Genomic DNA, 21,699 nt, shown 5'->3' with positions numbered 1-21,699 from the left:
AAAGAGAGTAGAAAAAGAGGGGGAAGAGGGAAGAGAGAGAGAAGAGGAGAGAAAGGGAAAGAGAGTGGAGAGAAAGGGGGATGACGGAAAAGAGAGAGAAGAGAGAAAGGGAAAGAGAGTGGAGAGAGAGGGGGACGAGGGAAGAGAGAGAGAAGGGTTTTGACTAGGAAGGTTACTTTGGCTTCCTGTGTGGAAGATGAATTGGAAAGCAGAGAGTCTAATTAAGCAATATTACAATTATCTAGCTGAGTGGGGGAAGAGGACCTGACCTGGAGGGAGGCTACTCTGTGAATGGTCAGAAAGGGGACTGATGGTAGGGAGTGGGAAGCAACAAACCTTGGTCACTGACTGGATGGATAGGGGCGAGGGAGAGAAAAAGCAAAGATGAATCTAAGGTTGCCATCCTGGGCATCTTGGTGAATGTCAGTGACTACAGAAATGAGGGAGTCTGGAAAAGGGGTAGGTTTTGGGGGTAGTGAGTGGTGTGAGAGGCATTCCTAACCCACTTTAGGATAACTTATCCTACTGAATGTGGTTGGCTTTTCCTAGGACTTTGGTAGGGAGAGGAAGGAGAAATAGAGAGATGCTAGCTTAGAGGAGGCAGTATCAAGGACAGGGAAACTTAAGCAGGCTTTAATCTACTGGGTACAGAGCCAAGAGTAGACAAGGGGAGGTTGAAGCTGAGAAATAGCGGGAGAGAGAAGAGGAGGCACTTGGTGGCCCAGGTGGAGGAGATGGTCTTGGCCAGAAAAGCTGCCCCTAAAGGCATTCTTCCTTAGAGGCCAAAGCAAGAACAAGTATGTACATGTGGAGGGACAGGAGGAGGGGGAGCAGGGAGCCATGGTTTTTGAAGTAAAGTCATTGGCTAAGAGAAATGGGAAGAATTAGAGATGTCTGGGATTTGCAGAGAGAGAGAGAAGAGAACATCATCAGGAGGTTTTCTGAGAATCCTGGTGGGAAGAATGAAAGGATTACCACGCAGTGGTGAGGACCCTGCAGAGGAGACCGAACATGGATTGGTAGGGGGCCTGACAGCGCCATCCTGGTATGTCCTCCATATCATTAGGCTTCAGACAGCAGAATTACCCAGGGCTGAGGTTTGGCACAGTGTGAATAGCAGCAGGACAAGGGGCTCACGGGCTGCAGAAGGGCATAGAGTTGAACTGGTTCACCAAAGGGAGGAAAATGAGGCTGGAGTAGGGGCCAGGAGCTGGAGAAAGAGGCTGGGGATGGAAGGAATGAAGGTCCATGGGATGATAAGGATAATAAAGGAATGGCCTGGAAGAGTAAGGCAGAAGGAGAAAGGGAAGGGCAGGAATAGGTTATTAGAGTGGGGAATTTGGCACTTTGGGGGAGAGTAGGAGGCCAGGACTGAATGAAACATTTATTTTCTTATACTTGTAGTATACACATAATTGTCCAAAGAACAAAACTTATTTTAAAGTAGACACAGTCTTACTGTTTAAGTCCAGGCGCGATATATACTGTCAGAGACTGGAATAGAATAGAGATAGAGGTCATAGGGGACTAAGGAAGTTGGTGAACTGGGTGGTCCAGGGAATAGAGAGCTGGACCTGGAGTTGGGAAGACCCAAGTTCAAATCTAGCCTCAGATACTCACTAGTTATGTGATCCTGGTCAAGTCATTTAATCTCTGTTTCCTCATCTGATATACAGAGCAAATAATAGTGCCTGCCTTCCAAGGTTGATGAGAGGATCAAATGAGATGAAATTTGTAAACTGCTTAGCACAGTGCCTGGCACATAGTTGATTTCTAATGCTTGCAGCTTCCTTCCTTCTTTCCTTCCATTCTTCCATTCTTCCATTCTTCCATCCATCCATCCATCCATCCATCCATCCATCCATCCAACTATCCCTCCCTCCTCCCTCCCTCTTCCTTTCTTCCTTTCTTCCTTCCTTCCTTCCTTCCTTCCTTCCTTCCATCAGAGGGAGTCCAATGTGATTGGAGGGTAGTGGGACTGGAACCCAGATCTGGATAGTGTTCCGATGTAGGGGATGAATGAAACAGTAATTATTAAGTGCTTAATCTGTGCCAGGAACAGTGGTAGTGTGGTCTGGCCATCCCCAGGGGTTCTGGGAGGGCCTGGGGCAGGGGCCGAGGTAGGGGTCGGGAGGGAGAGGCATGCAGTGATTTCAGTAGGGCAAAGGCTGCCAGGTCCAGGGCTCTCTTCTCAATCTTGCTTGTGTATTGATTGGTATAGACCAGAAGCATTCTTAATGAGGGTTGATAGAGGAAAAACTCCTCCCCTCAGTTCCTCAGGCTTAGTTTTCCTAAGTGGGTTCCTGGGGGTGACTGGACTGTCCAGATCATGTACTTTTCACAGGTAGGACAAGAGGGAGCCTTTTGAGTGACAGTGCAGAGGGAGGTTCCAGACACCCCAGAGGGAGCAGAGGTGAAGACTCCTAAAGGCTGTGGAGCTAGAGGAGAGATATGCCTGGTGGGTGGCATGTGTGCCATGGGGGCTTCCATGTATCATCAAGAGATCCAGAGGAAGGACTCCAGCAGATGGTAAGTGGTGTCCTGAGGGGACATCCTGGAAGAACATGGATGAGAGTTCCACCTGAGATGGTGGGGTGTGGATGGGCTGCCATCTGTGCCCTTAGAGGGATTATCCATACCAGTGAGCTCTTGGATCCACCAAAGTATCAAAGAAGGAAAGTTCATTAGGTGACCTGGGAGCCTGACAGAGCACTCACTATTTTTCCTGTCTTACAGATGGGGAAACTAAGGCACAATAGGCTAAATGATTTACCAGGGCCTCACAGCTAGTGAGTGTCAAGGCTGGGATCTGAACTCACATTATTCTAGTTCTGAGCTGAGCATTTTTTCTATCCCATTATGCTTTTGACCATTCCCCTTCAGTATCTCCCACATCCCCAGAGATAAGGGAGCAGGAGCCCATCTAGAGGAAGCCAGGCCTATAGGGACCCTAATCCATCATCATCATCATCAAAGGGCATCTTTTCACTAGGTGTCCAAAAGGGAGAAAAGTGTGCCACTCTCCTATACCCACTTGTTTACATTTGTTCCACAGAAAGGAAAAATAAAACCATTTCGATCTTCCTGCTGGAAATTCCACTCTGATCTTTAATAATGAATGCTAAACACTGTCAGGTTTCAGTGGCTACAATGACAATGCTTTGCCTACTTAGGGATTACATGGCACAAATCCAGGGATCTAATTTAATGCCCATTTCCTGGAGAAGAGCCCACTTGCTCGCCCAGCTGCTCCTGCCCTCACAACGTTCCCTCTCCTACATTAGGCAATGGAATGAATCATGTTATAATCTAACTACAATGGTCTTCAAATTAACTTTGGAAAAACCAGAACTCATTCTCTCTCTCTCTCTCTCTCTCTCTCTCTCTCTCTCTCTCTCTCTCTCTCTCNNCTCTCTCTCTCTCTCTCTCTCTCTCTCTCTCTCTCTCTCTCTCTCTCTCTCTCTCTCCTAGTGACAAAAAGGCAAGGGCTAGGCAAAAGGAGTTAAGTGACTTGTGACTTGCTCAGAATCATATAGCTGGAAAATGTCTGAGGCCAGATTTGAACCCCAGTTCTCCCAACTCCAGGCCTGGTGCTCTATCCACCGTGCTTCCAAGTTCTCTTAAAGTTGTCCCTCCCCTCTATGTGAGAGCTCTCCTGTCTCTTGGCCATATTCCTGTTCCAACAATGTACTTCTGCTTAAATCTGTGGCAGCAGCTATCATTCTGTCATGTTTATTGGGGTTCATCTATGCACCCCTTTTGTATAGTTCCTTGAAGTAGACCAGGACCAGAATCTACTGAGCCCTTCCTCTGATGCTGCAACCTGGCATCGAGGGGCCTGTAGTTCTTCAAAGTGAAGCTAGGAGCGCACAAGCTCTGGGAGGTCTGGCCAAGCTGGAAAGCCTTCAAGGAGGGTCCCAGCCACATGTGAAGTCAGCTTTCCAAGGACCAGCTAAGCTGGCAACCTCTCTTCTCTACTAGGCTGGCTGCTTGGTTTTTTGGCCAGAGAACGTATGAAAAAAATACAAAATGGTCCTTGGTCCTATGAGATGCCCCACTCTCCTTGCCTCCACAGAGATGGTGGAAAACGGCAATATTTTTTAGACTACCTTCAAGCCTTAGTTTGGTAGGTGGTGCACTAAGTGAGAGATCTTTGTGCAATAAGTGGATCAAACTAGCACTGAACAAGCTGTGCTGCCATGCTTGCTATGAATGAAACCAGAAGAGAACTGGGGATTTGTAGCCCAGTGATGCTGAGCTTCTTAAAAGGACACCATAGGGTTGGCTACCTCTTCTTTTATGTGTATTGATATCTTTCATTTGAACATCCCCTTCATTTCTGAATCCAACAAGCCATCCTTTGTAACAAAGACTGAAAAAAGGAACCAGTAAAACCAAAGATGCAGTACGCCACCCCAATAAACCCTCATCTCAGCGAAGAAGAGGGAAGGGTAGTGTATTTCTTCCACTATCCTCTAGGGCCTAGCTCAGAGATCATAGCTTCCATTTTCTTTTCCTTTCTGTTCTTTCCATTTCCATAGTTATCATCACTATATATACTGTTTTTTTCCTTTTTTTTTTAACCCTTAACTTCTGTGTGTTGGCTCCTAGGTGGAAGAGTGGTAAGTGTGGGCAATGGGGGTCAAGTGACTTGCCCAGGGTCACACAGCTGGGAAGTGTCTGAAGCCAGATTTGACCCTAGGACCTCCCGTCTCTAGGCCTGACTCTCAATCCACTGAGCTACCTAGCTGCCCCATCACTATATATACTATTTAACTAGTCCTGTTGGCTTTTATTCTATATCAATTCATGCCAGTCCTAGAACTATCCTGGGCTCTGAGAGATGAGCTTTTGCCTTCTCCTGGCCATCATGTACATCATTCATATCAATTCCTCTTCCCTCTCCTCTCCGACACGTACCTCCTTCCTACGTGTTAGGAGCCTCTTGAGAGCAGACTTTCTTTTTGTTTGTATCTGTCCCCAGTAAGGGCTTAACAAATAAATGCCTTACTGTTCCTTCATTCGTGCCTTCCCAGTTTCTCAGTATCCTTCACATTCATGATTTCTTACACCGTACTAATATTCCTGGAGCTGGTTTTATCATTCATTGGAAGCTTAGTTTCATGAGATGCTTAGTCAGTGCTCATAGCAGTACTTTCAAAAGTGTTTGAAAAAAAGACTACCAGGAAATTACTTGCTTACTTGCCAAAGTCTGCTCCCAAGGATGAAGAGACAGAAATATGCAACAAAAACAAGAAGATCCTCCAAATAAAATCCAGGTATGTATGCCTTAAGAATCAGATGTTGGTGCAAAGAGGTAGAGATGGAGGGGAAGATAAAAGAAGTCAAAACAAAGTGACACTTAGAGGCTTCCCACTCATAAATCATGAATACATTCTCTGAGAAAGACAGGAGGAGTTGGACATGGTGATTTCAGGAAGCCAACTTTCAAAACTAAGCAGGCTCTCTTAACAGACAGAACTGTAACAGACTGGCTACCAAAGTAGGAATTGCAGTAGAACCAGGGGTCAGTGTCCAACCAGACTATCCATTTCCTTAGCCAAGAAATGGACAAGATCAACGCCAAATCAGAAGAATAAAAATGAGAGGATATGTATCAGCTTGACCCATGTAAACAAGCCACTAATGTTAAAAAAAAAAAGGGAAAAGAAGAAAAGGATAAAGGAACAGACATCAACATGGCCTATTCCCATTGGGAATGGAGCTTCAATGGATATAAAGCAATTCCTGTAATAAAGAGGTCAGGATAATAATAAAGTGTCTCAGCCGTTAAACACTTGACCACTCTGTAAAGTGAGACAGCAAAGGAAAACCTGAAGTCCCATAGAGGGGGATGAGATGATGAAGATACTTATAATTTACAAAGACTTTAAGATTTGCAAAGTACTGTACAGATGCCGTCTCATTTTGTCTTCACAACAAACTTATGATGGAGGTGGTGTTCTTATTCCCTCTATTTAATACATGAAGAAACTGAGGCAGACAGAGATTAGCCCAGAATCACCCAGCTAGTCTTTCTGACTCTAAGCCCAGATCTGTCTCTGCTGCATCTTCTAGCTGCCTCCAGATAAGGAGAGGCAAGGCTGGCAGAAATCTTCCAAAGAACATTTCAGGTTGAAGGACAAGGAAGAGATGGAAAATGGGAAATATTGTGAAGACTTCTGCAAGGAACTACTTTCTCCTGACTCTGCCTTTCCTTCCTGGCTCTGCTTCTGCCTTCCCAGACTTTGCCACCTGGAAATGCCTTCTCACCTGGAAATTTCTCCCAGTGCCTGGGGCCACCTCCCTTTAGAACTTCCTCAGCCCCTGTGACTTCTTACCTAGGGACATTCCTTTGCCATGCTGCCCTTGATGAGTTCCTTCTGAGGCTTCCATTTTGGGGTGAGTCTAGGCCATTGGCCTCTTCAGAGGAGACTCTCTGGCTCTGCTTCTGACTTTCCAGGCTTTGACACCATGCCCCTCTGTTCCCTTCTCTCCCCACCCCACTTTTCCCTTTTGGGGATTGTCTTTCCTTACAACAATGGGCGCTCCTTGAGATCAGAATTGGACTTTCTCTTTGCTGATATTTGTATCCCCAGCACTATGCAAAGGACCCACAGTCAGGGCTTAATAAATGCCTGATTCCTTGCCTTTTCTATCAGTAATGGGGGATGTCCCACACTTAGCCTCAGACATCTCAGTCCCAGATGTGTTGTGAGAGGAAGTGGTAAGGATCCTCAAGAAAGCCCACTGAGAGTGAGTGGTTGGACCAGAGACAGACATGCTGGACGTCACACAATTTCCAGAGCAGTCTCCTGAAAGGGGGACAATACTGAATGATTGGAAACAATTGTGGATGGCATTAGTCCTGAGGAGGCGATCAAGAAGAAGCCTCGACCCGAAGCCACCAGCTCCCCCACCTCCTTGACTAGCAAGTCTTTATGAAGGGGGTGGGGAAAGGAACAAACACTTATCAAGCACCTGCTTTACCCATACAGATCACTGGACATAAGCCTGACCTACATGGGGACGGAGGGCCCTGATGTTGATAATACAAGGAGGGATGCTTTGAGGCTCGGCTTCGCCAATAAGCTCCATCTTGGCAGGCGTGGAGCGGGATGAAAAGTAGACAGAATGCAGAGGAATACACCAAGATTCTACCAGGCTTACTGTAGACTGACTAAAAAAAGCAATTGAACCTGGTGCTCCAAGCTTGGGCTAGTGGGAGATGCATCAGACTAGGCCGCTGCATAAAGTAGCAGAGGTTGTTTTCTTCCACCGGAGTCTCTCGGCTGGATGTCTGTGAGCTATGAACAGCCACGAGAAGGAGAAAGCAAACCACCAGTGGCCAGAGAGTCCCAGAGAAGCCCTCCTCAGCACGAAAGGTCTTTCCTACCCCTTGCCTTGTTCTGAAAGCCACATGGCACTACCCCGATGGGGGCTCAATCAATGTAGCCCATAGTCAAAACAGGACCGAGGTTTTGTCCTGCTCCTCTCTCAGAGGCTAAATGCACTTATGGGTAGGAGGAGTAAAAAGGAATCTTTAAAGCTACAGCTACTTTTTGTACTTTGTGAAGAACACATTACGGGATGGAGGCACTAAGTCTGGAGACAAGAGAGCTAGCGTCTAGGTCTGGCTTTGCTCTTGGCTCCCTGACTCGCTCTCTTGGACAGGCCACTAAAGGTCTCTGGGCCTATACTGACCTACAAAATGAGGGACCCAAGCTAAATGGCTCCTTCTACCTCCAGATCCCAAAAGGAATCCTAGGAGGGCTCCTGAGTTTGCAAGGGCAAAGAAACTTTGAAGACATTTTTTTTTTTTTTTTGGCAGAGAATCATTATCTAAAAGCCAGCATTTCACTGTGCAAAGTAACTGGTCACAGTCACAAACGGGTTCCTTCGGAGCCTTCTGCCTCTCCCTCCTAGCATGGGGTAGCCACAGTTCACATGGAAATTCCTCAAGAGCAGAACCCGTCCCGATTCTCACATGGCCCAAGGCCTGGGATAATTTATGGGCTGGAACCAGAGAGACTGAATGTATTCTAGCCTCAGTCTTCCATCCTGCTGCATTAGAATCCTTCTTTGTATGGGGACTGGCCCACTCGGAGCCTGGGCACTACTACTGGAGTCAGTACCCTGTCTGACCCCTTCTCCACACCGCTGCCAGGCTTACACCCTCCAAGCCCGGGTCCGACCGCAGCAAACACCTGCGGGGGTCCCTATTGCTGCAAGGGTAAAGTAGCTAAAGTCCTTTATGGTTTGAGCAGGGGGTGGGGCGCTGTCCCACATTCTCACTCTTCTCCACCCGTCCTGCTCTTGGCATTCATTTCCTGCCCCTGGAACTTTGTACAGGCAATGCCTGGAAGGCACTCCTGCTTGCCTTTACCTCTTGGTAACCAAAGTTTCCTCCCCAGCTGCCCTTCACTTCCCCCAACACGGGGGATTTGTTGTGCACATATCTTCCCTTGTCAATGGGAAGTTGTTCTAGCTGGCTCAGTAAAGGAGCTTCCATACTGGGAGTTCCTTATAATAATGAAATTACAGTTTCAGACCAAAAAGGGGGGATGGGAGGATAAGAATGGGGATCATTCTGGCTCTGCTTATTAGGGGGACACAGAGCCGGGAGGCAGGGAGATGCCAGCCATCATGTAGATAGGAGGCAAGAGGCTTCGATCTCTACGTATCCAAACAGACTCCCCATCGTGTCCTCTGTTCCTCGGCTGGACCGCTTTGCTGCTCCTCGTGCCGTGGGAGACATTTCTGTTCATGGAGGGGAGTGGGGCTGGAGGGCCATGGCTCCAAGAGACGTCCGGACTTCCTCCAGGCTTTACCTGCCCTTTCCTCCCCGCAGCCCCAGGGCTTTGGATCCTTGCCTAATGCAGGGCACTAGCCCAGCGGAAGGGCAGGGGAGGCTGGACACCAGAAGCCAGGCCCCAGGAGGCCTGCTGTGGTTCTGCCCTGCCATCCCTGCTGGGGAAACCAGAGACCTTCTCCCAGTGACTCCAAGGTCAGAAGCAACCTGTGGGTTCACATGTTCCTGGCTGAGGAGGTCCTCTCGATGCCACCCGTGAGACTGCCAGGCTCAACTCCAGCTCCTGCGATGGGACAGCCTGGGACAAAACGCTCTGGCTCCCCGGGCCTCAACGTCCTTGTTAATCAGAGACGGGGCTAAGAAAGTCCCCACATCCCTCCCAAGGACATTCCAAGAGGAGCCTGGCTGGTGGGTGCAGCGCCGGGTCTCCTGCTGCCAAATCTGAGATTCCTCAGAGCACAAACGAGGGAGGGCATTGTCACTTGGCGGTAGCCCTCCTGAGGGCAAGGGCCCTTTCTCCTGGGTCTGGGAGTCTCCTTCAGGGCCCAGAACGAGGTCTTTTCTGAATGGCACAGAGAGTTTCCAGCTCCCCGAAGGGCCTGCCAGATGTTGGTTCATTGGCTTGTCCACCTCCGGAGCAGAGGGAACAGCTGCAGCCTTCTCAGGAGGCCAAGCCTGGCCTTGGCAGAGAGGAGCAGGGTGCTCTCTACCTGTGAGGGGGAATGCCAGCCTGAACGCAGCTGCGCACCTGACAAACTCCAGAGGAGAATTCTGATTCCTTCCCCCTTTTCCTTTCTCTATTCTAGCCCGGCTCTCCCGGGTGCCCCTGGGGGACAGAGCACAGGGGAGCAGAAGAGAAGGGGGCAGGGGGCTTGAGAATTCTGCTGAGGGCATTTCCTTAGGGAAGCAGGAAGGATGCTTCTGGTGGTTGTGAACCAGTGTCCTCTTTTCTCTTTTGACCCGCACAGTCTGTCTTAGAATCAATACTGTATATCAGTTTCAAGGCAGAAGAGCAGTATAGAAAGGCAACGGGGTTAAGGGACTCACCCAAGGTCACCCAGGAAGTGTTGGTGGGCACATTTGAACCCAAGATGCCCTGTCTCTAGGCCTGGCTCTCTATCCACGGAGGCATCTAGCTGGTCCTAAACCAGCTTCTAACTCAAAAGGCTCCCAGCCATTCCTTAACCTCCCCTTTGTGGTCTTGCAGAATCACCCTCTCCAGGTTAGAAGAGAACCTCAGAGGCTTCTAGTTCAACCTGCATTGGAGTCAAAGTTCTGTCTCCGCTATCCTAATGTGACAAGAAGTCCTCTGGCCTTTGTATGGAGTGAGGGAAAGCCCACCCCCTCCAGGGCAGGGCCATCTTGGCTCGGCCATTATCACAGGGCAGATCTCCCTTGTGCCAGAGAAGAAATTTCTCTGTCTCTGTCTCTGTCTCTGTCTCTCCCCCTCCCTCCCTCTCTGTCTCTTTGTCTGTCTGTCTGCCTCCTCCCCGCCGCCATCTGACTATCTCCAAGGCTCTGTCTCTTACCTTCTCTCTACCTAATCCTTTTGTCTAATCTCCTGTTTGCTGTTTCAGGCCATAGTTCAGAAGGCCACTCAGTGGAGGGCTTCTCCCTGCACGATTTCCCCCATATCCCTCCCTGGGCTCAGAAGGTATCTCTCTAAAGCCTCCCTGCTGTCCTGGCATGCTCGGACCTGTTGGCTCCAGCTGCCCATGCTGCAGCTGGCCCTGCCAGGGAGGTGAGTCACTCCCCGGGCTGCCTTCGGCTTCAGCTGGGCGAGAATCAGATCCTGCCTTACAAGAGAAGGTGTTGGAAAGCAGGCAAACAGATCTGAGTGGCTGGACTCTGACCCAAGTACAGGCGGGGAGAACGCCCCTATCCTGCATCACCCCCATGCCGGCTGTGGCTGCTACAGAAGAACCTGTAGCAACAAGATCCTGCTCTTTCAGGGAACCCCCTCACCATGTTGGGGCTCCAGAGAAATCCTGGGAGAGGAATGCCTCCTTCCCTATGTGTCCACTTTCTCCACTCCATCCATCCCTCATAGCACGGCCAGGATGCATTTACTCCAGGTCCATTCAGGCACTCCTCTGCTCTAAGCCCTCCTGTGGCTCCCTCCTGAGCCTCAGAAACCCAGAACCCCCTGATTCCAGGCCCCGTTCTCTATCCACTGAGCCATCCAGCAGCCCCCTCCATAAACTTTCATAAAATGAGTTTATGTGGGGGCAGCTAGGTGGTTCAGTGGACTGAGAGACAGGAGGTCCTGGGTTTAAATCTGGCCTCAGACACTTTCTGGCTGGGTGGCCCTGGGCAAGTCACTTAACCTCCACTCTACTTTTGTCTTGGAACCGATACACAGTATTGATCCTAGGATGGAAGGTGAGGGTTTACACAGAATGAGTTACTGTTCTAAGGTAGCGATGCTCTGGGCTGCCATCTCTGATCGTCTCGGATCCCCTGTTCTCGCCCTGGGACAAGCTGAGAGTCTGCTCTTTTAGCCGTTTCCCATTTCCCCGTTTAAATAGGTCAGGTAGGAGTCGCCATCTATGCCGTTCAGAAGTATTTTGTTCCTTCTTCCAGCTTGGAAGCAGGTTTTCCCTTTTGCCCTCACAGGCTGATTGTCCAGCCTCCCAAAAGGATCAGCCTCGAGGAGAATCCAAATGGCTTCATTTTCTGGGAAGCCTCTCCCGTCTCTCAACACGAAGAAAGCGGTCCAAGGCCCGAGGACCCATTTCTTGTGTCTGGATCAAACTGGCCTCCACTAGCCTCCTCTAGAGGCTATCGGGGGCCCTGCCAGGGAGGCCGAGAGGCGGCTGCGGAGCCCTGGGGCTCAGTGCCAGCCGTGGTCTCTGGAGGGTCTAGCAGGGATGGGGGAGGCTAGCCACAGGGGATGGCCCTGTCAGGGAGGCCTGGAGGCTGCATGGTCTGTGTGGCCTGTCTGAGGAAGGGCCAAGCAGAGGCCTGGGGCTGGGGAGGGGGAGGCCAGCTGCTAGGTGATGGATTCTTTGGCAACAAGAACTCTTGAATTGAAGATTACCAAGTGTCCCTCACTCCTACTGGGCAAAGAGAGGAGGGCCAGAGAGGTCAGTGGGAGGATGGACGCCATCCCAGGGACACCAGAGGGGCCAGTAATTCCTGGATAGCTCTGGGGGAACCAGAGAAGGAGGGAAGACTGTTTTGTAGGTCACCAGCCTCCCACAGCCTCCAGCCCCACTGAAAAGTAGCCAGAGTAAGACCCTCGCCTCTTTTGCTTCATTAGTCAAACTAAGAGTGCCATTCAAGGAAAGGAAGGACAAGCGGCTCTGTTGTGATGAAGGGGGCCCTTTGGGGAGAGGAGAAGGAAGGACAGGGGGCAGAAGAGGCCCTCGGAGGCCAGAGAACACTCAGCAGAGATGCAGGGAAGAAGAAAAGGGGAGCCACCCCCATCTTCCAAACAAGACTACATTCTTCTAGTCAGTCAACAAATTCGTGATGTACCTACTTTGACTGGACTTGGTGCTCGGTCTTGGGGCTGGGGCAGGAGGGGAGTAAGTTTCCAGGGTCCAGGAGCACACATGCAGCAGGGCAAGAAGACCTTTTGATCATAAATAAGCCCATTTTGAGGCAGAAGGTGTGGGCACTGGGGGTGCCCCGTAAGGCAGACCCTCGCAGTGTCTAGAGGAAGGTTCAGAGAGGGAGGGGGCGCTGCTGCCTGGGGGCTCGAGGAAGCTCTGGCATTTGGGGGGCATTTAAAACTAGGCTTGACTGATCTTGGGTTCTGACATCCCCTGGCTTTCCCTCTGGAGCTCTTCCTCTCTCCTGAGAGAGACCACCCTTATTAGAAAGAAGCTTTTTAAAAATAGAAAAGGAAAAAAGGAACCGCCGAAATCCATTAAAAAGTTTCAAAACTCAGACACTTCCCAGCTGTGTGACCCTGGGCAAGTCACTTGACCCCCATTGCCTACCCTTAACACTCTTCCACCTATAAGTCAATACACAGAAGTTAAGAGTTTAAAAAAAATTATAAAAAAAAAAAGTTTCAAAAATCTGACATTACATACAAGCCCCAGTGCATGCCGTGTCTGGGGTGCCTGATCTGGAGATACCAAGCTTGGCCAAGATGCCCAGAGGGGAGGAGATGGGCCGGGGACTGGACCTGCAACGCCATCGCCACAGGGAACTCCTAGGGGAGGAATGGGGGGAAGTGAGGGCATGCTTGCTTGCCTCAGTTTCCTCATCTGTAAAATGGGCTGAAGAAGGACACAGCACCCCACCCTAATATCTTTGCCAAGAACATCCCCAATGGGGCCAAGAAGAATCAGATGAGATGGAGCAACAACTCCCCTCTACCGACTCAGGAAGGCGCCTACAGACAGAGGGAGCTGCCTGTCTGGAGTTCGGAGGTTGTGTGACTTGCTCAGGGTCACACAGCCAGCACCTATCAGTGGGAGGGTTGGACCCCAGGCCTTCCTGGCTCCGGGGCCGGCCCTCTAGCCACTCTGCCCCACCACTACTAGAGACAGGTAACCCAAGTCCAGAGTACAAATGATTCCTTTTGCTCTCTCTCTACACACACTCAGAAAAAGAGAGAGCAGTGGGGCCGAGGGGAGGTCCGGGCACAGTGTCCAGCACCCATTTGTAGGGGCAGCCTATGTCCTGGGATCCCAGGATCGAGGAAACTGAGGCCCAGAGGGGAGGGGGTCGCACCCAAGCTCTCGGAGAACCTTCTGGCCAGTAAACGTGTCCCAGAGGAGAAAGAGAGGAGCCGGCCAGAGCCCTCACCTGGCCATCTTCCTCTCTAGCCTCCTTTTCCCCTCCTTGGCCTGGTCCCAGCTGCCCGGCCCATCCGTCCCATCCTCCCACCAGCTTTAAAACTTCAGTGAGATAGAAACATGAATACTACGGGAATAGGTTTTAAGTGAGAATATGCGCAGGGAGTGGAGAAGGGAGGGAGACCACCCGGATCCCATATCTTAGAAAACTGATGTGGAAATTTGTGATTAAAATAAAATAAAGGTAAAACTAAAATGAAAAAAAAAATGAAGTAAGAGTGGCTGCAGAGGGCTCCTGGGGGTGGGAGGAAATGGTTCTGTTTCCTGCTTAGGAAATACCACGATCCCAAGAACCCCAAAGACTCCCTTAGGATCCTTTGGACCAGAGGTGCAAGCACCAACCCTGCCATTTTACAGACAAGAAAACTGAGGCCCTGACACTTTTCTAAGGTCCTAGGGGCGGCCTCCAACCCCACACTGAGGGCTCCTTCCCCCAAATCCCAGCCAAGCAAACATATTTTCCAAGGGCTTACATAAACAGGAACTACTATTATTGATCTTTGATCAGTGGTGAGGGACCCACGGCAATGGCTCCGAGAGATCCCCAGGCTTTCCCAGGGAGGGCCTGGCACCCAGTAGGTGCTTAAGACCTCCTAGACAAGGGAATCCTCTCGCTCCAGGTCGTTCAGATGGAAAGCAGGGTAATAGGGGCCAGGAATTTTGTAAACTTTAAAATATGATATACAAGGCAGCTGGGTAGCTCAGTGGATTGAGAGCCAGGCCTAGAGATGGGAGGTCCTAGGTTCAAATCTGGCCTCAGCCACTTCCCAGCTGTGTGACACTGGGCAAGTCACTTACCCACATGGCCTACCCTTACCGCTCTTCTGCCTTGGAGCCAATACACAGTATTGATTCTAAGACGGAAGGTGAGGGTTTAAAACAAAAAACCATGATAAAAATGTTAGCTACTAATCATGAGGGCCAGGATGATTCCAATGATTGTTTGCAGGGCAATGATTAGAACTCCGCTTGTTCCCCCTCCAGCCTCTTTCTGCTGCATGGCCAGCTGTTGCTGCCTTTCCAGCAAAATCAATGTGTATTGATTTCTTTTGTTTTTCCATCCCTAACGGTGCCCTCGATCCCTTCCTTTCCCCCTCCCGGGCTGCCAGCCCTCGTGGCCGTGGCCCTCTCCCAACGTGGGCAGAGTGAGAGTCGGGGCGATCGTGGAGAGCTCTCCGGGAGGAGACGCGGGCGCTGCAGGCCCGGCTTCCTCACTCCCTTCTCTCGACGTTTCCTTTCCTGGGTTCTCTTTCCCGCCGTTCTGGGAAAATCTCCAGCCTTGCAGAAAGGAGAGAGGGACCCCTCGCTCTTGGGCAGGAGCACACGAGGCAGAAATCCACTCCCAGAACGGTACAAATAGCTCACGCTCTGCTCCCACCCCAGCAACTTAATCATTTCAGGATTTTTCAGCCACATGTTTATTTTTCTCTTGCAGAAGCCTCATTAGAAGAAGTCCCTGCCCGCTCTGCAGACTCGATGCCACCTGCAAAGCCGGGTCACTGATCTGAAGGGGGAGAGGAGAGGAGCAGGAAAGGGGCCCCAACGGGCATGCGCTCTACACAGCGGCCCAAAAGGACTCCCCGTGGAGTCCCCGTGCCAGTGCCCTGGCGAGCTCTGTCCGGCTCAGGGACCGGAGCCTCCAGGAGACTGTTCCTGGTTCCCCTAAGCAGTGAGTCACGTCTCCGTCCTCAAATGCATCTATGTGTGTGTATCGATGGCTATTTATATATGTGAGGAAACGGAAAGCTAGAAATAGAGAGAAAGACGGGGGAATTAGCTCTTTTTCTGTGTTATATCCCACCTTCCACTCAGGTCACCGACAAGCATCCTGAGGGCCAGGGCTAACGTTTGCCTCCGTATCCACCTGACTTGGCACACAGTAGGTGCTCGGGAAATAAGTGAATCGGATTGGATTGTTTATTGGCTAGTTTCCTTCCTTTGGAGGACTCCCGGCTTTGGGGCTCAGGGGAATGTGTCTGGGGAGTCTCATCAAGCAGACCAGGTAGAACTGGGGTGCCCCAAGGGCTGGCACCCCTTGTTTGGATCACCAAGGCCACTCTCCTCTCCCCTATCTCTCAGAACGCTGCTGTCTCTTGGTTCTCTTCCTACCTACATGCTTGGCCCTTTTGACTTCCTTTTCTGATCTTCAGCTTTCTCCTGCCCCCCAAACATGGGACTCCCAAAGGCTCTGCCCTGAGCCTTCTTCTCTTCTCTCCTCCCTAGAATATTTCAGTTGCCACAGCTTTCATGATGCCTCCATCCAGAAGACTTCCAAGGGCAAATGTCCAGCCCTAACCTCTTTCATGATCTCCAAAATGGAATCTCTATCAGATACTTCCATCCAGATGGAGGTGATAAGAGTTCTGGACTTGGAACTTGAAGTCAGGAAAACCTGAGTTCAAATCCTACCTCAGAAGCTTCTTGGCTATGGAACCCTGGCCAAGTCACTTAACCTTCATCAGTCTCAGTCTCCTCATCTGTAAAAAGGTGGGGTGGGCTCAACAGTGCTCAAGACTCCTTCCAATTTTGAGAAATAATTCTCTAAGAATAATCTTGAGATTCTCTATCCAAACCACACTAACTTTCCTACTTCTGCTCTAAACTCCATCTCCAAATCAGCTTTTCCACTCATTGGCTACCCTCTGTTCCCGTAGAGGTCACGCCAGTTCAGGTCAATGCTTTTCTCCCCAAGGGTACCCTAAGAAGCTCCTCTTGGCTGATGGTGGGCCTTCCCTTCTCTGATAGTTTTCTCACAGCTGCCCAAGCACCTATCTCATTCTTCTGGTCATGGGTGCCCTTTGCTCAAAATTCCCCAAGATTTTCCAAATAAGCTATTAACTCCTGAACCCGGACTCCTACTTACTTTCCTTTACATTCTCTACGTCCCAGACAAATCAGTGCATCCCCCACTGCCTGACATGATCCTGCCCCTTCCCATCTGGCGTGGAGCCTCCGCTCCTTCCCCGCCCCCCCCACCCCGTCTCCCACATTTGGAATCGACTCTGTCCCCATGCCGGGTCCATCTGCTCAAGTCTTGGTCCACCTCATTCCTTCCTTCAAGAATCATTTTGGGTTCCTTCTCCCAGGAACCCTTTCTTGACCTAACCTGCTCCCACCCCCTTTCCCAAGTCAGCTGCCATCAAGTTCTCTGGGCATTTTGCCTGGGCCTCTTGGCGTTCCTCTCCCCCTGCCTTGTCTTGCAGGCATGTGTGTATGGGTTTCCCCTTTCCTCACCATAAGGTTCTTGGGCCCCTCATCTTTGTCCCCCAGTGCCTTGCACGGGGTGGGTATGGAAGCCAGGCTGGCCCCTTGCACAGGGGGAGCAGATAGCCTTTCTTTCCTCTAAGCTGGGCTCCCTCGGGGCCCAGATAACCAATGTCTGCCCAGCTTCTGAGAACAGAGAGGGAATTCAAGAGAGCCTGAGGTGCAGGCAGGGTGGCGAGGGGTGATGAGATAACAGAGGATCTCACAGGCTCGGCTCACTGGTAATCTGGAGGCCTTTTCAGGGGATGAATGGGCCAGCCTGAGATCTGGGGCAGCCCATCGGAAACGCCTGTGTCCGCTTCCTCCGAAGTCCCAGGAGGGGAGGCCCCCTTGGATGCCCTCGGCTGAGGACACGGATCGCCCAGGGAGGCACAGAGCTTTGGTTTCAGTCCCTGAAATGCAGCAGGAGAAGGCCCGGTAAACAGGGCCAGGGCGGGGTGAGCCCAAGTGGGGTGGGGAAGGCTGATGGGGACTCAGGCTAGAATACATCCAAATATGTTTCTGATTAGAGCACTGGAACAGTGTCAACCCAGCCTGACCCACTCAAGGAGGCACACCTAGGGGAAAAGCTGCTGCCAGGGTTCTCAGAAAAGGACTTTGGCCACTGGAGTGGAGGAAGCCCAAACCCAGCCTCTCTCACACAAACTCTCCCACCTCCAGGCCCATGCCCAGGGGCCTTGGAGCCAACTGTGTTTGACTCAGCAGCACAAAGACAAAGGCGAAGCTTGGCTTCAGGACCTCAGAAGCCAACGCTCTGAACACCAAGGGAATCCCCTTTTGCATACGAGTGCCAATACCTGCCACTCAGAGGGAGCCTCCAAGCCTCCCCAGCCTGGCCTCCCAGTTGCTCTGGGCCTGGGCTCCCAGATGGGCTAGGAAATGACCCAGACAGGCCTTGGGGCCCAATCTACCCTTCCATGAACCATTCACCCGGGGCTCAGGCACCCAAAGAATTTTCTCTGGTTGTCCCAGACACGAAAGAAAAGGAGGGCGTGCCTTGTGACACAGGGCTTGGAATGTACAGGATCTAGCAGGGAAAAGCAGGAGATACCAGACCCTGGAAGCTGAGGGCCGGGTGGACAGCTTAGCGAATGGGGTGGGGAGGGAGGCGATGGGGCACTGAGCAGCACTGCCAAACCTCTCTGCTCAGTGCTTCGAGGCCCACCTTTTCTGGAGGTCTGGGCTGCCCACCTCTCAGGACAGGAAAACAAACCCTGCCAGGTGGGCCCCTGGCTCACTCCTCTCTGCCCCTAGCTCTGAGCTCTGCCTTCTCCTGGCCCGGCCTCAGGCCTTGAGCAGTGTGTGTCCCGGAGGTGGGGGTGAGAGGAAGGGGCAGGGGCTGAGCTGGAGGTTTGACAGGACCATGGGATTGTAGAGCCTGAAGGCCTGGCAGCCTCGCGGGGAGGGGGGAGATGTGCCAAAGTCAGAGATGGGATTTGAACTAGGCTTCTTTAACTTCCTTTTTCTGAGACTGCTTAATATCTGAGTGACTCTGGCCAAGTCCCTAAACAGCCCTGGCTTCCCAGGCCGGCCCATACAACGAAGGGGCTAGTCCCCATGATCTCTAGGTGCTTTCCAGGTCCCGTCCAGCCTGCCAATAACCCTCAGGCCCAAGCTCTGGGCTCTCACAAAGAGCACCAGCCCCACTAGCTCCCCTTACACCGCAAACGTGAAGCCCCAGCACCCCACCACCCGTCTGTCCCCAGCGGCTCACCTGGGAAGGCGTGTGGGTTGGGGGAGCCTCTCTTAAGGCACTTGGAGCAGAGGATGTGCACGGTGTAGCAGAGGCCGGGCCACTCCTGAAGCAGGGCGTCCAGCTCCTCGAGCAGCGGGGTGATGGCCTGCCACGCGGTCCAGATGTTGGGCAGGGAGGCATGGCTGGCGATGGACAGGGTGTCGGGCTGGAGGCTGCCTGCACCGCTGCCCCGGCGGCCGGGCCTGTAGCTCACCACCACCGGCACCTTCCCTCGGTAGGCGAAGATCTGGAAGTTGCCGTCGGAGCGCTGCACCACGTGCCGGTTGATCTGGACGCTGTAGCGGGCAAACAGGCCCGGGGGAAAGAGCACGGGGAAGCTGTAGCGGATCTGCAGCTGCTCGGCCACGAAGGACTGGCCGGCCAGGGCCGCCGCCGCCGCTTCCGCCGCCGCCCCAGAGCCTGGCTTGTGGAGCCAGGCCTCGGCAGCTGGGGGCACCTCAGCGTGGTGCACATAGCAGGGGAACTTGTACCAGGAGGCGGCCGCCCCATTCAGCGCCTTGCCCTTGGCCTTGTTGAGGCAGTAGCAGAGCCCCATCTTCTCCAGCAGCTCCAGGAGCAGCTGCAGGTCCTGGGGCGCCTGCACGTGGGGCCGCAGCAGCAGCCGGATGACGTGGGCAGGCAGCAGGCCGTGCAGGAGGAAGCCCTCCACGTAGTGGTGCAGCTGGGCTGCCCGCAGCGGATCCTGGCCGCTGGCCAGGTCAGCCTCGCTGGCCTCGCCCTGGGCCCCGAGCAGCAGCTTGCGCAGCAGCAGGCCCGAGTCGCGCTGGAAGAAGACGTTGAGGATGTCGATGAGGCGGGGCAGGTTGTGGAAGACGTGCTCCTTGAGGGCGGCGCTGTCCTCGAAGTAGAGCAGCTTGCCGCTCTCGTGCAGGTAGGAGAGGGCGCTCTGCAGCCGGTCCTCCGTCAGGCCGGCCTGCAGGCCCAGGCGCGCCGAGTCCCACCAGCTGAGCCACAGGCGCTCGGCCTGCGGCCGCTGGAAGTGCAGCTCCTCCAGGACGTGCCAGGAGCGCGGCAACACCCGGTGCAGGTTGGGGAAGATCTCGCGGTGCTCCGCTACGGACAACAGCTTGGCGCGCAGCCTCTGCAGCTGCGCCGGGGTCCTGCAGCTCACAGGCAGCACTGGGGACAGGATCTGCGGCCGGTGCTTGAGCAGGTACTGCAGGTGGGCCTTGCGCCGCCGCAGGTTCTTGTCGGACACCCCGTAGTAGGCCGCGTGGGGGCTGGAACAGCGCAGCTCGAAGTCCCCGGCCAGCGCCTCATCCACTGCGCGGGCCAGGCGGCCCAGGCCGGCTGCGTCCTGCTTCTCCTGCAGGGCAATCTGTCTGTGAATGTCCAGGCACTTTTCCTCCAGCTCCCGCTCCCCGCACAGGTCCGAGTGGGTGCCCACGATGCAGACCACGGCGTGTGGCACCCGGGCCCCCACGCAATGCAGGAAGGACCCCACAGCAGAGGGGAAGCTGGAGGGCTCGTAGGTGGCCAGGTTGACCACCAGGACGTAAAGGGCTCCCGGGGAGAGGAAGAAGGGCTGGATGACCTCATAGTTCTGGTCCCCTGCCAAGTCGTAGACGATGAAGCGCAGGCCCCGGGCGGCATCGGCAGTCCAGCTGGTCACTTCGATGCCCTTGCTGTTACAGCCCAAAGCTGGGCCAAGGCTGGCGTCCAGGCCGGGGTGGCCCTTCTCCCGGCTCCTCCCGGCCCTCATCCCCTCCTCTTGGTCTCCCTCTGTGAGGCACCTGCGCAAGGAGGTCTTGCCCGAGGCCTTGCGGCCCAACAGCAGCAGCTTGAGTCGAGGCTGCACGGCGGGCTGGGAGTGGGCCAGTTCCTTCTGGTAGGCTGCGATGTAGGGGATGCCCTTCATGCAGACCTCATAGGGTGGCTGGATGAGCGGGTTGTCCTTGACCTTCCACAGCCCCACACGGGAGAGCTGCCCGAAATTATCCGGCAGAACGGCAATCTGGTTCCCCTGGAGCACCAGCTCTTCCAGGCCCGTCAGCTCCACGATGGAATCGGGCAGGTAGCGGATGCGGTTGTTGTCCAGCCAGAGTGTGAGCAGCTTGCTCAGGCTGGAGACGAGGGCCGGCACCTCGGTGAGCCGGTTCCGGCTCAAGTAGAGTTCCTCCAGGCTGGCCAGAGGCAGCAGAGCCCCAGGGAAGTCCTCGAAGCAGTTGGAGGAGAGGTTTAGCATCCTCAGCTGCTGGAGACGGCTGAACTGGGCGGGCAGGGCCTGCAGCCCGTTGCTGTCCAGCATCAGGCTCTCCAGACTGGCTAGTTGGCAGAAACCAGAGGGCAGGGTGCCGAGCTCAGCCCCACTAAGCCAGAGGATCTTGAGAGCTCGCAGGGCCCCAATCTCCTCGGGCAGGCCTCGCAGCCTGTTGCCGGACACGTCCAGCTCCTCCAGGGTGGCCAGTTGCAGGAGCTGAGGGGGGAAAGCGGTGAGCTGGTTATGGTCCAGGTCCAGCGTGCGCAGGGCACGCAGGCGGCCCAGGGCGTCGGGCAGCTGTGGGAGTCTGTTGAAGCTGACGTCCAGCTCCTCGAGGTGTCCCAGGGCGCCCAGCTGGGCAGGCAGGTCGGCCAGCTGGTTGTGGCTGAGGTTGAGTTTGCGTAGCTGGGGCAGGGCGCTCAGCACCTCGGCGGCCACAGCGCCCAGCCGGTTGTGGCTCACGTCCAGCTCGGTGAGGCGGGCGCCCAGCTGGCTTAGCAGCGGGGGCAGCCTGGGCAGGCGGTTCCGGCGCAGAACCAGGCCCCGCAGGAGGGGCAGGCTGCCCAGGGCGGTGGCCAGGCCGGCGGGCAACTCGTCCAGGGCATTGTTGCCCAAGTTGAGCACCTCCACATCGGCGATGTCCTGGGGCAGCACGAGCGGCGGAGGCTGCTGGACCGGCGTGGGGCTGGGCGGCCGGGGGCCCGTGCCCGGGTCCGAGGAAGCTGCGGCCGCGGCTCCGCTCAGGCTCAGCTGCCGCAGGTTGCCCCGCAGCTTGCGCGCTCGGAGGGCAGCCTCCCGCCACAGGCGAGCAGTCTTCAGGTCTCCGCCGCCGCCGCCGCCGTCCGTGCCGGCC

General features: G+C 53.7%; 1 protein-coding gene across 1 annotated transcript in view; it reads right to left on the bottom strand.

Moving 5' to 3' along the window:
• MFHAS1 (multifunctional ROCO family signaling regulator 1) overlaps positions 1–21,698 on the bottom strand; it is a gene marked incomplete at its 5' end in the record, with an annotated part of 45,135 nt that extends 23,437 nt beyond the window's left edge. The window contains one exon of the mRNA XM_044681124.1: positions 18,605–21,698. Within this exon, the coding sequence (XP_044537059.1) occupies positions 18,605–21,698 (3,094 nt within the window). The remainder of the gene's footprint in view (positions 1–18,604) is intronic.
• Position 21,699: the final 1 nt, after the last annotated feature.

This window comes from Gracilinanus agilis, chromosome 6 (genome assembly GCF_016433145.1).
Source record: "Gracilinanus agilis isolate LMUSP501 chromosome 6, AgileGrace, whole genome shotgun sequence".
Taxonomy (NCBI): Eukaryota; Metazoa; Chordata; class Mammalia; order Didelphimorphia; family Didelphidae; genus Gracilinanus; species Gracilinanus agilis.
The sequence above is the reverse complement of the archived record's forward strand: the minus strand, read 5'-3'. Positions and strand labels throughout refer to the sequence as shown.